The sequence below is a fragment of the Entelurus aequoreus genome, linkage group LG06, assembly GCF_033978785.1.
Source record: "Entelurus aequoreus isolate RoL-2023_Sb linkage group LG06, RoL_Eaeq_v1.1, whole genome shotgun sequence".
Taxonomy (NCBI): Eukaryota; Metazoa; Chordata; class Actinopteri; order Syngnathiformes; family Syngnathidae; genus Entelurus; species Entelurus aequoreus.
The window spans coordinates 60,313,495-60,331,548 of NC_084736.1; the positions used below are offsets into that span (position 1 = coordinate 60,313,495).

Sequence of the window (18,054 nt, forward strand, 5' to 3'; positions counted from 1 at the left end):
TTTAATATTTTATTATAAATGTTTTTTTTGTTTTTTTTAATCACTTTATAAAAAGTTTCTGGTGCGCACGGGAACGTTTCTCATGCGCACCAGATAGTTTCTGGTGCACACGAGATACATGTCTAAAAAAAATTAAAAAAAATAAAAAATTATAAAAATACAAAATTATTTCCCCCATGTCCCTTTAGGGGCTCCGTAAAAAAACAAAAGAAAAAAGAAAAATAAATACATAAATACAATAAAAATACAGTTATTGTAATGCTTTACGTTGCACGGAAACATTTGAAATGCAAGCATCCATGCCATCGTTTGGTGTAGCGAATAAAAGCTATCACAATTAAAGGTAAAAAAAAAAAAAGGATATAACTTTGTTTTTCTAACTATTGGAAGGAAGGAAGTGAGTGTGAAGGACAGTGCTGAGAATGAGGTGTGAATATTTAAGATTTAAATGGAAAACATTTTGTCCATGAAAATGTAAAGAAGCTCTCTGAGGTAAATACTATAAATGTCCGATAATGGCTTTTTTGCCGATATCCGATATTCCGATATTGTCCAACTCTTAATTACCGATTCCGATATCAACCGATACCTATATATATTGTCGTGGAATTAACACATTATTATGCCTAATTGTGTTGTGATGCCGCGCTGGATGCATTAAACAATGTAACAAGGTTTTCCAAAATAAATCAACTCAAGTTATGGAAAAAGGTAGCGGGGGGTGTATATTGTAGCATCCCGGAAGAGTTAGTGCTGCAATGGGTTCTGGGTATTTGTTCTGTTGTGTTTATGTTGTGTTACGGTGTGAATGTTCTCCCGAAATGTGTTTGTCATTCTTGTTTGGTGTGGGTTCACAGTGTGGCGCATATATGTAACAGTGTTAAAGTTGTTTATACGGTCACCCTCAGTGTGACCTGTATGGCTGTTGACCAAGTATGAATTGCATTCACTTGTGTGTGTGAAAAGCCGTTGATATTATGTGACTGGGCCGGCAAGCAAAGGCAGTGCCTTCAAGGTTTATTGGTGCTCTGTACTTCTCCCTACGTCCGTGTAAAGTCATACATTTTACTTTTTGAAACCGATACCGATCATTTTCGCTACTACATTTTAAAGCATTTATCGGCCGGTAATATCGGCAGTCCGATATTATTGGACATTCAAGTAAATACTGTACATTACTTCATAAAACTACAGTATTTGTAGTTGTTGTATATTCTATTGTATCGATTTTCATTAAAAAAATACAATAAAATCGGGGAGGCGGTCAGGCTTGAATCAAATTGATTCAAATCCATTTAAATGGACAATGTTGACTTGAGATACAAGTGTTTTGAGTTAAGAGCTCCGTCACCGAACCAATTAAGCTTGTAAATTGAGGTATTACTGTCGAGTAATCCCTAAAATGTGGAGTTGAGTTGAGTTGAGTTTGGGTTTATTTGGAACATGCATGCATGCAACATGATGCATCACAATTTCCAGTTTCTCTCTTCAACATGTTCGAAAAGGAGTAGGAAGAAGCAGAGCTTATTTAATCCTACCCCCTTTTCCTTTACATTGCAGTTGCTAAAACCTTTGTTCACTTCCTGTTCTCAACTTGTTCACAATGCACTCCATAATTATTAACAATACAAATAAATAAATAATAATTAGTGAAGTAAGTTCTTATTGAGAGATGAGTAAAATTATCTAGAAAATGAATGGATGGATGAAATAAATTCAGAATGTTTATCATGGTTCTTCTTCTTTGTACTTTGTAAATACTTTAAGTTTGAAGAGTTTCTTGAAGTGGATCATATTAGTACATTGTTTGATTGCTTTGCTTAATTCATTCCATAATTTAATTCCACATACTGATATACTGAATGTCTTAAGTGTTGTACGTGCGTACAAATGTTTTAAATTACATTTTTCCTCTAAGATTATATTTCTCCTTCTGTTGCTGCTTCAATTGATCATGTTTTTTTTTTCCATTTGAGTTCCTTTAATGCATATTTTTATTTGTATTTTGGCCTGAATGAAGTCTTATTTATACATTTGCATTGCAGAACAGTACTTGTGGTATTTGCTATTACTATTTTGTGGAAATCACAATAGATATTTACTGAAAGGTACTTTCTTTAAGTACTCCCTTTCTTCTTTAGGTACTTTCTTTCGCTTCTGTGTCGTTGAAACCAATGTTTATGTGCCTGTTTTTCATGTTAAGCCAAGGGTATAAGCGGCGAGGCACTCCATCTTCGACTCCTGCCTCATCAATAACACATCTCCACATTGGTAAGTCTTTAATGGGAGCAAAGTGTTGCAACTTTGGGATTGTTTTTTTCCGGAGTCACTCGCAAATCCAGTGAGTCGCAAGAGTCCCATAACACAATGAGACGAATCAAGTTAATAATTGATTAGGCAAAATAAGCCAGCACGGGGTGTAAAAATGTTGCGATACACAGCGCTTTGATAAAGAAGGTTAGAAACACGATGAATTCATAGCAAAGCACAAAGGTGGCATCCTTGTCGTCTGCATGTAAAATTATAGTTATTCTCCATAAAATGTGATTTGTGTTCATAGTTTGCATGGAACAAGTAAATTGGCTTTACATTATTTCTGTAACACTTTAGTATGGGGAACATAGTCTAAGTAACAAAGATTTAATTTAGAGTTATCTGGTTAGGGTTAGGGTTAAGGATAGGGTTAGAGGGTTAGGGTTAGTAATGCATTAATACATACTTAATAATGAGTAATTAAGAGCCAATATATTACTAATTAGCATGTTAATAAGCAACTATTTAATGGTGAATATGTTCCCCATACTAAAGTGTTACCATTATTTATAGGGATGTCCGATAATAGCTTTTTGCCGATATCCGATATTCCGATATTTTCCAACTCTTAATTACCGATACCGATATCAACCGATACCGATATATACAGTCGTGGAATTAACACATTATTATGCCTAATTTGGACAACCAGTTATGGTGAAGATAAGGTCCTTTTTAAAAAAAACAATAAAATAAGATATATAAATCAAAAACATTTTCTTGAATAAAAAATAAAGTAAAACAATATAAAAACAGTTACATAGAAACTAATAAAAAATAGTAAAATTAACTGTTAAAGGTTAGTACTATTAGTGGACCAGCAGCACGCACAATCATGTGTGCTTACGGACTGTATCCCTTGCAGACTGTATTGATATATATTGATGTATAATGTAGGAACCAGAATATTAATAACAGAAAGAAACAACCCTTTTGTGTGAATGAGTGTGAATGGGGGAGGGAGGTTTTTTGGGTTGGTGCACTAATTGTAAGTGTATCTTGTGTTTTTTATGTTGATTTAATACAAAAAAAACAAAAAAAACAAAACAACCGATACCGATAATAAAAAAAACGATACCGATCATTTCCGATATTACATTTTAAAGCATGTATCGGCCTGCCGATATTATCGGACATCTCTACATTATTTATTATGGGAAAAATTGATTTTCTGTACAATTTGGTCTTTTTTCGCACCTTTTGGAACATTTTACTAATGAAAACCTAGGTATCACTGTATTTAAGTATAAATAGATTGGTAATGCCAAATTTCACAATATTAATAAAATAAGGATAACGAAGGTGTCACAGCAGCAATATTAGCACACAATGTACTTTGCAAATATGAATTCTCTCTGCAAAGTTTAATTCAGATTGAATGACTTTGTGGCAGTGCGCCTAAATGTGTGGCCTGTGAGTGTGCAGCATGCGGGCTGCCACTGCAGTGGCACAGCACGCACCAAATCCAACACCTCGGTGCCATGTGATGATCACACCCGGGTGCTGTTGTCACTCTGCTGTGAGAGGGCGCGGAGGGGCTCACCTGAGTCTGAGTCATCTGGGCTGACGGAGCTGAGTAAGTCCTTCTCCCGCTCGTAGTCCACCTTGCAGAGCAGCTGACCCTCTTTCAGGACAAACTCGTCGCCTTTTCTCAGCTGGCGGTCGCACACGCAGCAGCAGAAGCAGTTCAGGTGGTAGACGCATTCCAGGGCTCGCATCACAAACTCTGTGGGGGCGATCTTCTCCAGGCAGCCACTGCACTTGGTAGCAAACAGCCTGTGAAAGAAATATATAATTGATTAGAGGATCATTCAGTTACTGGTAAAAAAAAAAATCTGGAAAATACAGGATGCATGATTTTTTTTTACCCTTATATTTTAATGTATGTGTCTTTTAAATACAAACTACTTTTCAAGTATTTTTTTCAGTGACTAATGCATGGATTTTAATTGATTCATTTAATCAGTAATTTATTTTCAATTTGAAATGAGTATAGTAGTACTTTCGGTTTTCGTGGGCTAACGGGGGGTGTATATTGTAGTGTCCCGGAAGAGTTAGTGCTGCAAGGAGTTCTGGATATTTGTTCTGTTGTGTTTATGTTGTGTTACGGTGCGGATGTTCTCCCGAAATGTGTTTGTCATTCTTGTTTGGTGTGGGTTCACAGTGTGGCGCATATTTGTAACAGTGTTAAAGTTGTTTATACGACAACCCTCAGTGTGACCTGTATGGCTGTTGACCATACCACACATTCACTTGTGTGTGTGTGAAAAGCTGTGGATATTATGTGATTGGGCCGGCACGCAAAGGCAGTGCCTTTAAGGTTTATTGGTGCTCTGTACCACTCCGTACAGGGGCGTTTTAAAAAGTCATACATTTTACTTTTTGAAACCGATACCGATAATTTCCGATATTACATTTTAAAGCATTTATCGGCCGATAGTATCGGCAGTCCGATATTATCGGACATCTCTAGAAAAAGTCTAAGTCCATTGTGTTCTTCATGGTGTTAATGCAGCTATACCAGTTTATTTACCTCAAAATGTTCAACTAACTTCAGGTGTTTTGTCAAGAGGATTCTTTGTGATATGTACATTTTCAGAAAGCGCCTGTTCTATTTTGGGCCTAATTAAAACAAAGAAGTTGTTGTAGTTATATTATTGAGTTATCACACTGCAAAAACTGAAATTTAAATCAGATTAAATATCTCAAATAAGGGTGATATTTGCTTATTTTCTGTCTAATAAGATAATTCTTCTCACTAAGCAGATTTGATGTTAGAGTGTTTTACTTGTTTTAAGGGTTTTGGTCCTAAATGATCTCAGTAAGATATTATAGCTTGTAGCTGAGATTTGATGACCTATATTGAGTAAAACATGCTAGGAACTAGAATATCAACTGTTGCAAAGCTCTGTCATCAACACTCACACATATGAAATTACTTTTTTAAAGTAATAATTTCTTATTTCAAACATGAAAAAAAAAAAGTCATGATTTTGACACAATTGTGTCTCATAATTAAAACAGATGACAGCCAAATGGACTTTGCTGTTTTATTTTCAATGAAACAATAGAAAATACGCACTCATATAGTAGTACAGTTGGCACAGTACAGTAAACTGACTGTTAATATTGAAACATTTGACATTTCAAACAATTTTGAACAGAAAAAGTTCATGCACATTCAGATAAATTCCTCAAAATTACAATTAAACATTTTTTTGGCCGGGGGCCGGGCTGTATATATGCGCACTAATTGACTGAAAGAGCACGCACTTGGCGCGATGATGTCATGTTATCGATGGAAAAATGCATTTTCAGACCATATGATTTGCCTGAGCGGCTAGGAGACCCCGAGAGTAACAAGCGGTTGCCTTGTTGCCTTTTCATTAAGAACATACTTGCCAACCCTCCCGTTTTTACCGGGAGACTCCCGGTATTCAGCGCCTCTCCCGATAACCTCCCGGCAGAAATTTTGTCCCGACAAACTCCCGGTATTCAGCCGGAGCTGGAGGCCACGCCCCCTCCAGCTCAATGCGGACCTGAGTGGGTACAGCCTGTTCTCACATCCGCTTTCCCACAATATAAACAGCTTGCCTGCCCAATTGATGATCGAGGGCGAGTTCTTGGTTTCTTATGTGGATTTATTGTTAGACAGTTTCATTAACGTCCTCCCAGCGCGGTAACAACACACAACAACAGCAGTCACGTTTAGTCTACCGTAAAGCAGTTTGTCTGCCGTAAACAGCAATGTTGTGACACTCTTAAACAGGACAATACTGCCATCTACTGGATAGCCTCCAGAACACTGAAATTCAAGTATTTATTTTATTTATATGTATAATAAAAAAAAAAAATATATATATATATATATATATATATATATATATATATATATATATATATATATATATATATATATATATATATATATATATATATATATATATATATATAAATATATATATATATATATATATATATAGCTAGAATTCACTGAAAGTCAAGTATTTCATACATATATATATATATATATATATATATATATATATATATATATATATATATATATATATATATATATATATATATATATATGAAATACTTGAGTATATATATATATATATATATATATATATATATATATATATATATATATATATATATATATATATATATGAAATACTTGAGTAGGTCAATTCTAGCTTAAATATATTCCCCTCTTAACCACACCCCCAACCACGCCCCCACCCCCCACCTCCCGGTATCGGAGGTCTCAAGGTTGGCAAGTATGATTAAGAACAATAAATTAGTTTTTAGTATAAGTTTGCTGGTTTCAAGAAATGTAATGCCGAGCGCATATCATTATGTCAAGATGGCTTTATGGTAGCATTTACTAAATTTAAGAATATTTTTCAACATATTGAGCAAAAAGGTCTCTTTTTTTTTCTACCAAGAAAAGTGCACTTGTTATTAGTGAGAACATACTTTTTTAAGGTATTTTTGGGTTCATTGAGGTTAGCTAATTTGACTTGTTTTGGAAAGTCTTGACAAGCCAAATTTTCTTGTTCTATTGGCAGATAATTTTGCTTGGTTCAAATAAAATACCCGCATTTTTTCATTTTTTTTAAATTGTTTTTGAACATTGACTTTTTGCAGTGCATGCCATGATTGTCCTCCATGCAGCCCCTGAGTTTGACCCCCCTGATGTAGACTGCATAGCTTCGAGGTCCTGACAGTGTGATGTGTTGTGTCTCAATCAAGACCGTTTGGCCTTGGTAGAGGCCTGCACCCTATTGAGTTTGAATCGTCTTGCATCCTTGCACAACATGTTATTTAAGTGGTAAAAGTACAAAAATGCACAAAAAGGTACTCGCGCAATAAACCCTAGACCTTGCATGACGGAAATCAAGACTTTGCCAAGAGATAACACTGCTTCTCTCATATCCACTCCATTCTATACACAACAGATAGCATATCAGATCCCATAAATTCATCTCCGACTGCCGAGCATCATATCTCATCTGACCGTCTAATATAACATCTCCGTGGTGCAACGTGGCCTTTATCGCTCCACGCCTCCATCTTCCTTTGTACCCTTTCAGGAAAGGTGTTTGCATTGTTTTATTGGTGACTGAGAGGCATTTAATTTGTGCTCACTTGTTCAGAAGAAGCCGCACGAAATGAAGCAAGGAGGCAGGGAGCGTGGTTGATGTTGTCCAGCCGTAAAACTGGATTTATTAGCCGCGTCTTTGTTTGCGCTGGTCAGGAAGACAGCTGGCAGTCGCCTATCTGTTTGTGGTGAACATCTATTTCATTGTGCGATTGCGGAGAGAGGCAACAAGAGGACTGTTTGACATCATCGCCCGTTTCGGGGCAGGGATGAGCGACGGTGGTGAATATAATGTGTAAATATGAGAAGAGGGTTGTTTTGTTATGGTAATTTTTTTTCCTAGGTGCTGATTGAGTGCTGATATGGCGTGCATGTTTGTCTGTGTTAACAAGTGTGCAAGGGCAGCTGTATAAATGCTGCAAACACCTCTCTATTGTTGTCATTCAAACAAGTGCATCACTATTGCTCACCTGAGTAGGATCAGAAAATAATCTTCGAGTATATTGGGGACCTTTCAGATAAATAGTTGCTCTATTATCGGCCGATAAATGCTTTAAAATGTAATATCGGAAATTATCGGTGTCGTTTTTTTTATTATCGGTATCGTTTGTTTTTTTTTCTATTTGTTTTTTTATTTATTAAATCAACATAAAAAACACAAGATACACTTACAATTAGTGCACCAACCCAAAAAACCTCCCTCCCCCATTTACACTCACTCACACTCATTGACACAAAAGGGTAGTTTCTTTCTGTTATTAATATTCTGGTTCCTACAATATATATCAATACATATCAATACAGTCTGCAAGGGATACAGTCCGTAAGCACACATGATTGTGTGTGCTGCTGGTCCACTAATAGTACTAATCTTTAACAGTTATTTTTACTCATTTTCATTAATTACTAGTTTCTATGTAACTGTTTTTATATTGTATTACTTTCTTTTTTATTCAAGAAAATGTTTTTTATTTATTTATCTTATTTTATTTTAGTAATTTTTTAAAGAAGGACCTTATCTTCACCATACCCGGTTGTCCAAATTAGGCATAATAATCTGTAAATTCCACGACTGTCTATATCGGTATCGGTAATTAAGAGTTGGCCAATATCGGAATATCGGATATCGGCAAAAAAGCCATTAACGGGCATCCCTAATTTTTGGCCATATTTTCGGTTGCGTTGCTCCGAATGGAATAGTTTTTTTCATGTTTAATTGTAATATTTTTATTTTTCTATATTATTTTTCCTAAATTAAGTATTTTCAAGCATAGAAATTGATACATTGACTAAAAGTAACACTATTACAGTAATATTGGCCACGAGAGGAGCCCAAACCAATCAGAGCGTGCTGTTCAGTATCGTGGCCACTGATTGGCTCATCCTCAGGAAACAGTACTATGTTGGAATAAAGAGTGGAAAGGCGACTAAAGGGTGTTATTTCATGTCTAGAGGGCAACCATATTTAGAAGGCAGTAAACAGTGTGTGTATCCTCTAGTTAAGAAAATATTACATTTATTATTAATTATTCCTCCGTTACAGAAATGTATTTATTACCAACAGCCATAAACGTAGGACTGTATGAAACAGGGGTGTGTCAAACATACAGCCCCGCAAACAGGTTTTATCCGGCCCGCGGGATGAGTCTGCTAAATATAAAAATTTACCAGACATTTTTGAATGAAAGAAACTGCTGTTCTAAATGTGTCCACTGGATGTCGCAATAGCAATTATTTGTATCTATGTAGATTATGTTACATATGTAAAAAAAAATAGACCACATGATGTTAGTGCCCCAGTCGAGGAAAATGTCAAAACTACATGATCCTGCAATTTGATTTTGATATTATTTTTTTATCTTCATGGATTACAAATTAACACCAATGAGTTGACTGATGAACATTATGACCAGTGTTGGGACTAACGCGTTACTAAGTAACGTGTTACTGTAACGCCGTTAGTTTCGGCGGTAACTAGTAATCTAACGCGTTATTTTTTTATATACAGTAACTCAGTTACCGTTACTGCATGATGCGTTACTGTGTTATTTTACGTTATTTGTATGTAGTATCGGCTAGAAACTGAAGATCTGAGTGTGTTTTATTGGAGCGCTCCGGTGGAAAAGAAGAGGCGTGCTTTCCCACAGAAAGCATGCCTCCCCGCAGGGGAGACGTTCCTCCAGAGCCGTACTTCGTGACTAACAACCTTCACTTTACCCGGAAGAGGGTCTTTACAGCTGAGGGTGAATGACGAGACCGGCGGTTTGTTGCAACTTTGTGACTTTATTGCACGCAGCCATCCACCAAGCTAGAGCACCTACACGCACTCACTGTCGCCGCTCCCTCACCTCTCTCGCCCACTCACTCACTGACGTCACTCACCTCTCATGCTGTCATATCTTAAAGGGCCACACACACACACACACACATACGCTACTCTCATAACAACTAACAAGACATCATGGCGAAGCCAGAAGTCGAGTTTTTTAACATGGAGACATTCTCAATACTTTTCTTTTGTCGAGCACAAAGAAAATAACATTTTAGTTAAATGTAAGTTGTGTCTTGGATCAAAGATCCTATCTACTTAGAGTTCAAGTTAAAGTGCCATTATGTTGCAGCTATTTAAAATAGTTTTGTCAATTTTTTCTGGCCTGAAATAAATTGGCCCTTTGAAACATATCTTTGTCTTTGTGTGTTCTATGTAGACCACATTGCTTTCTGAGTTCAGTGATGCAAATGCATGTCAAGTTGATCAACAGATTGTATTATTCTCCAGTGCAATAACAGTACTGAAATGAAGGCTAAAAGGGCATTAATGGGAGCCTTAAAAAAAGGGGGGGAAAAAAGAAGTAACTAAATAGTTACTTTTCACAGTAACACATTACTTTTTGGTGTAAGTAACTGAGTTAGTAACTGAGTTACTTTTGAAATAAAGTAACTAGTAATTGTAACTAGTTACTGGTTTTCAGTAATTAACCCAACACTGATTATGACATAATTTATTCAGAAAAAATCGACAAATAAAGATAGAATACTAACCGCAATATGTAAGTATAAAACAACCCCAACAACATTATGATTTGTACATTTTCAGAATGTGGTTGTTCTATTTTTAAACAAAGAAAACAATCTGAAGTTGTCTTTATTTTTAGGTTATCGTGTCCGTTGGATTTATTTATGCCATTTTTTTATTTAGAAAATGTTGCATAACTTGAGTTACCATCCATACAGTACATTAAAGGACTGGGGTAATGGGGTCAGGCCTAAATCAACTGTACATAAGATTATAAATACGACAAATTTTTAAGAAATTGTTACTGTTTCTGATTTCAAGGTTTCATTTTGGAGAAAATGGATACATTGTCATATTTACTGTTAGGAATTAGAAATTAGAATTAGATTAAAAAATATATATTTATTAGGGTTGAGATAGGCTCCAGCAAGGAGGGTTGTCAAAATAACGAGTTAACTCATGTGATTAATCACAAAAATGATGACATTAATCACAAGGGAATTTAGATTAATCATGCAATTTATTTTGACCGTACATGTGCTTTAACTTAACCGCTATATGATCAATAATCAGATTAATGCACACGTCAGTACAGAAATGAGTGAATACATTGCAAACTTTTATTGAGTTTTATGCAAATATATGACGTGCATTCAAGTAAAATGTTTAAAAACATTTGTGGATATTTCGACAATAAAATTGCATTTTAGTACAAATATTGGGTTATTTTCTTTACCTAATTTCAATTACTCAAGTGAATAATCTCCTGTGATTAATCAATCCAAATTCAAAAATGTGATTAAACTGATTTTAAAAACAATTATTTGACAGCCCTTATTTGTAATACACTCTTAACTCAATGGGGACTTTTTTGTTTTGGAGGCCCTCAATGTAGGGAAGGGATTCATATGGCCCCATTCCTGGGTGGATCTTCCATGAGAAGAAGAAAATGATGGAAAGTGGCACTCTACATAGCAACTGATGCTGTAGTCAAAGTTGGAATTGCCACAAAACACACATTTTAAGATATTCAACACACTACTGCCATTTGGCGGCTAAAGTGGATAGTGCACCCCCTTATTTGTCACGTTTCATGTGTCAGGTAAACTGCAACCAATGGGATCTTATGAATCCCCTTCCTACTGTAACTGCTAATAATGGATGTATGCCCCAGAGAGTTAATCAAACATCATAGCAATTGACAGTAGAGCTGTCTTCAACTAAATATTTTCATAATCAGATTTGATTTGTTAGATTCTGCCCATCGTCAGTCGGATATATGACTAAGATTAAGATGATTGTAGTAGTGTATATTGACTGGTGACTAGGTGTCAGTAATGCCATGTTTGTGATGGGCTCCATCCATTACATGTAAATTAAAATTCCAAAATTAATTAAAGGTACTTATGAAATCATTACAGTCTTGTATCAAAGTGAACAAAAAAGCAACATTTTTCACCTCAAAGAAAGGGTTAATTACAGATTGTGAGGGTTCGGCCCTGGCACAGCGCCAGGAAGACATCAAACTTGACAAAACAGATAAATTAAAAGTTGAAACACAGGTTCTGTATGTGAACCATGGAAAGAATCATTACATTTATAAAAGGAATGCTACACTTACTAAAGCTACTCCAACACTCTTGCTGTATGCGGGGCTCCTTCTACCGGTATTAACTCAGCTTTCTTCCACTTTGGCGGTGGGTTTAATATCAGACGATTGGACAGCGAGTTTGATTGTTGAATCAGTCTCCTCCGAATCAAATCGTCAAATCTCTGACTATTTGCATACAGCCATAATTGACAGGTTATTGTACAGGACAAGAAACAGTCCATCCGTCTTAACCCAAATCCTGGCGGTATATATCTGACGCAGCAATTTGTGTACACAATAGCAGCAATCCAGTCCCTAGAAGGTTGATCAAATCCAGTAATCTTTCATTTATTACAATAAGCTAAGAAGATTATTATTCAACTATGGAAAAACCTCAAGGATAATCCCAGGAAAAAGAAAAGTTGGCATGTTTCTAAAACAAGCATACTTTGCGTTTAAGTGAGCTGCCAACCTAAATATGTCTTCTAAACAGAGAAAAAAAACACAAAGGGTATTTTAAACACATCTGGTGTGTAAAAAAATGTACTGTGTTGCAAAAAAATACAAATTAGAATAAAACATATTGTTGAATATAGAGAACATACAAACCCTTTATTTATTAAATCACAATTATTGAAATTCAACGATTTGGTGCATTTGCAAACAGCTAAAATGATGTATAAAGCAAACTATAACCTGCTAGCCAAGAATGTACAACAATTCTTCTCAACAAAAGAGGAGAAATATAACCTTAGAGGAACATCTAATTTAAAACATTTGTATGCTCGTACAACACTTAAAACCTTTAATATATCAGTATGTGGAATTAAATTGTGTTTTAGTCTATTATGGAATAGACCAAAGAAATCAAACAAAGCAACAATATGATTCAGTTTAAGAGACTGTTCAAACTAAAAGTGTTGACAAAACACACAGAACAAGAATTATGATGAACATCTTGAACCCTTTGTGAGACAAAAATTATTTATGTACCGTATTTTTCGGACTATAAGTCGCAGTTTTTTTCATAGTTTGGCCGAGGGTGCGACTTATACTTGGGAGCGATTAACGTGTGAAATTATTAACACATTACCGTAAAATATCAACTAATATTACTTAACTCATTCACGTAAGAGACTAGACGTATAAGATTTCATGGGATTTAGCGATTAGAAGTGACAGATTGTTTGGTAAACGTATAGCATGTTCTATATGTTATAGTTATTTGAATGACTCTAAGCATAATATGTTACGTTAACATACCAGGCACGTTCTCAGTTGGTTATTTATGCCTCATATAACATACACTTATTCAGCCTGTTGTTCACTATTCTTTATTTATTTTAAATTGCCTTTCAAATGTCTATTCTTGGTGTTGGGTTTTATCAAATACATTTCCCCAAAAAATGCGACTTGTACTCCAATGCGACTTATATATGTTTTTTTCCTTCTTTATCGTGCATTTTCGGCCGGCGTGACTTATACTCCGGAGCGACTTATACTCCGAAAAATATGGTATTTAATATTTGTTTGTTACTTATTTGTTCACTATTCTGTTACAGAGAACAAGGAAATTGGATAAAATTGCTATGACATGAAAAGGGGTAGGATTAAATAAGCTCTGCCTTTTCCTACTCCTTTTTAAACATGCTGTAATGAAACAACTGGAATTGTGTGATGCATTACATTATATCGTACGCATGTTCGAAATAAACTGAAACTTAATTGAAAATAAGTCGAGAGACAGCTCTTATCTCAAAACATTCTTAAATTGAGGTAGCACTGTATCCAAAAAGTGTAAATCAAACCTTTATTGTCCTACATTGTGCATGTTGAAGACCAATAATAATGACAAGTAAGAGTATATTAGCAATGTAATGAAACAACTGGAATTGTGTGATGCATTACATTGCATCGTGTGCATGTTGTGACGACCGGGTCGCATCGTGATGCGGGGTTTTGTTCTACCAGGATGCAAACGGACTTCGGACACAGTGTGCAGGTAGGAAATTATATATTTTTAAAATAAATCAGACGGGAACAAAGAAAAACGTGCTCAAAACACGGACGGCAAAAAACCAAAGGGGCTAGCGTGGAAGCCAGCAACAAACAGAGCCTAGCGTGGAAGCTAGTCTACAGGTAGCAGGAATCAAAAGTCGTCATCTGTTGCATAAAGCAAATTAGGAAGCCAGACTGAGTGAGGCCAGGGTCTAGACTAAATAGCCCTCTGATTAGTGCCCGGGCAACAGGTGAGCGTCCCGAACACTAACCAGAGGCAGGTGAGTGCAATCTGCCGTCATGGCAACTGAAACAAACAAACTCGAGAGGTGCTGAAAACAAAAGCAATGTTCCCTCTAATTGTTCATGTGTCTGAGCAAACACAAAAACTCCCTGAGCATTCAGTGGAGCACATGTGAGCAACATTACACGTGGCAATACCAGCAGCACACCTGTCTCAAACTAATCTTTTATAATAACACTCAAATGAGAGGAGTCATTTTCATGAGATTATTTAGTATAATTAGTGATTTGGCCCACTTGTAATGAAAATAAAAGAAATCTTGTTTTTCATAAGCTATGGATTACTATTGTACAGTATGTCTGGGTGGGGGTCCTGCTTTGGAAATCATTTGTACCCCTTTCAGAGATCACATTTAGTTCCCCTTAAACATCCTCATGTTGCACAATGAAATGTAAGCATAGGATGAAGTGTGCATTCCTGTAACTTTCTCTAGTAACAGCATTCCATGATTAATATCAATGAATTAACATTAATAATAAATGACAGTATGACTGAGGAGTCATAGTGTAACTTTGTGTGGTGTTTGAGTTGTCCGACTTTTTGTGTGGCCATAAACGCACCAGTGGCTTAGTGGTATGCGTGTTGGTGACAGATGACAAGTTGGTTTTGGCCTGGTTTGTACGGCAGAAAATGACTAGTTTTTCGAGATAGAAGTTTTTTACTTATGGTTTTGGTGTGGTTATGGCCGAATATAAACAGTTTTGCTCAATAAAGTGATGGATATAATTCCTGTCCTCGAAGCATCTCGATAGACGTTGCAATAATTGAACAGTGTTCAATTGAACGGTGTTGACGGACACCGTTAGGTCCGCTTGTTGTCACTGTCACTCAGAGTTGCATTGCAAAATTACACAGAATAAATGTGTTTATTTTGTTTAGAATTCAGATGGGTTGGATTTGGTGCGCGGCATATATTTGCCGTGCGCAGAGGACGCTTGAGCAGGCGCGCACCTTAGAGGGAACGTTGAACACAAGTGGCTCGAAAACGTAAACAGACCATGATCCGAGCAGCGGATCATAACACATGTTCCAAATAAACTGAAACTGAATTGAACTGAACTGAACTAAATAGATACTGGTTGCACATTTCTCCACAGATAATATAGCGTTCCATGCTGGGATCAGCGCAAGAAGTGATGAATCTGTCAAAACAAATTCCCAGTGCTGATGTTTAACTAATGATTGACGGCTTAGACGAGGACAAAAAAAAAGCACAAAAAGTTGAGGAAATGACTTGTTAGCACGGTTTTGATACGTCCAGAATTCGGCATTCACCAACAGCCCCTCTCTCAAATCTTCTCATCTAGATGAAAACATTCTCATTCAGCCCCCTTTTCCTTTCTTCCCTTTCCTGCACCGAGTCTAATCTTGTAAAGCCATTATTTTTCTATTTCCCCTCTCTGTCACTTTGCATTATTTTTGCCGCTGTAATTCCTATTCGTCCCTTCTGGAATCTTCCTGTCCTGCTTTGTCCCGGACCCTAATCCGGACTTTCTGCCTGTTTTCAGCCCCCGGTCCCCATTCTCAGCGGGGTTCAGACGGAATGGCCATGCATGACGCCCCTTCTATGGCAACCACACCTCCACAGGAAGGCAACGGCGACTTTTCGGATGGGCAGAGAAGGCCTTTGAGAAGCTGGCAGCAGAAGTAAATCCTTCTCTAAGGAACAAGGAGAATTAGCAGGGAGCAGTGGACTAGGGATTTAACCCTACCCCTCGCCTTTGAAAGGCACAGTCAGGCCCACTCCTGTGGCTCGCCACAATCAAACAGAAGAGGAGTGGGGAGGTGGCAGTGGGGAGAGGAGAACACAAACTCCCTGAATGACACAAGCAGTGGATTGTGGAGGAGCCTAATCCCACTTTAATACCTTTCCAAGTTCAGCTGCTAAAGAATGCTCTTTAAAACAACACCGCTGTGTGAGCAGTGAAGGTTGACCAGGGGGAGGCATGCCATTCAACCTCCCCGACATTACCTGATTAGTGGTTTGAGGTCCAGGGGCCATTGGGCCAACGTGCCAGCGGGAAACAGGGGAGAGGACATAAATGATGATTTGATGTCGACCGCAGCCATAACTGTGGTGACATTACATGAGTCATGTGAGCTGTGTACGAGAGAAATACGACGTAAGGTGGATATCAGCCCAAAGAGCCTTTAACCCAACTTGTGTCTTCAGTTTTTCTGTCAATCGGTAAAGAGTAAAAAGGAGTAAAAAGTAAACATTTACACATAGTCTTGAAATATGTGACCTGTGCTGGCAAAATGAGTCACAATGAGGAAATTGTAAAAACTGAGTTATTGTTATTGTTATTTTCCATCTAAAGACCTTCAAAATGATATATGGTTTGTTGGAATCGGACAGAAAATGACCGAGTTACATCCCGATTGAAGTCGACCAAGTTTGAGGGTCCGTTTTGAGAAAAACCAGCTTAAAGTTTACTGTTCCAGAACAGAATGTTCCAAAACAAAACTCCATAGCAACCATACCTTAAAAGTCCTTGTCGCAACACCAAAATTGGTACAATTAACGTCAAATCCCATGTCTAAAGGAACAATATATATTCAACTCTATTGAAAACGGTTATGTACAAAAATGTCAACACTGTTATGTCACAGTTTTTTTGTTCACTGGTCAGTTTGTCAGATGGTCAGCTGTCCGTAATATTCCTGACCAGCAGCACTAAGAAGATTCGCCGACTGCAGTGAATTTAGCGCACTTGCAACCGCCTGTGTACCCTCTCCACCTTCTAAAGCCATTACGGAATGTAAAACAGTCTAACTTATCCACAAAAATAATAATTAAATGTTGGAAAATCACCTTTTTTCACCAAATATTCCGCTCGAATTACTGTGTTGTTTTTCATCAGGGCGCTGCCATGATACCACAATGCACCGCGCGGGGTGATTCAACCAATGAGGGTACGCCTCACAGCGACCGGGTAGCAACAAGCCGGATTTGTTTACGTCGGGACAGGTTTAAAAACTCGAATTATATTGGTTCAGAATGGCGTCATCTGGAATTCCATGCTCATTTTTAGAAAGTACGTAAACTTGGCGTCACAATGATACCAAATATGGCAAGGGGGATTCCCCCTTATTGCCGCGAGTGAGCGTTGAAAACACTTGATTTTCTCAAGGACTTTTAACACAAAGGACTCATTTCTGAAGACATACCTCGTACAAAACCTTCAAATAAAGGTGATTTAAGATGTTTTCTTGCTATTTCGATGATTGGGATCGCTAGATTGTGGCTTTACGGACTCATTTTTGTGAAAATCTCAATTTCAACCAAGATACATTTTTTTCACTTATTTGCCTGTAGGTCAAAATTAGCCTGTGCGTATTCCGACTCATTTTGCCAGCACGGGTCACATATGTCTTTTTAAATATCCGACTCAAGGTGCAGGCAAAATAATTGAGTTTACTTTTCCCATTTAGGCAAGCCAGGGACACAACTAGGCTAACGTAGAGGAGGCGTGGCTTGAAGGGATTAGATCAGGGGTGTCCAAAGTGCGGCCCGGGGGCCATTTGCGGCCCGCAGCTAATTGTTTACCGGCCCGCCACACATTCTGGAAATACTATTGTAAAAATAAAAAAGAACATAAAAAAAGTGGAATGAGGTGAAATCTAACGAGAAAAAGTTGCAATGTTGACACAAAAGCTGCCATGCAGGCTGTTTTTTTTTCTTTTGTCTTTCTTCATTTTTCTTTTTTTGCCATTGCTCA

General features: G+C 37.1%; 1 protein-coding gene across 1 annotated transcript in view; it reads right to left on the minus strand.

Moving 5' to 3' along the window:
• lmx1bb (LIM homeobox transcription factor 1, beta b) overlaps positions 1-18,054 on the minus strand; it is a 159,962-nt gene that overhangs the window by 29,745 nt on the left and 112,163 nt on the right. The window contains 1 exon segment of the mRNA XM_062051114.1: positions 3,857-4,089. Within this exon segment, the coding sequence (XP_061907098.1) occupies positions 3,857-4,089 (233 nt within the window).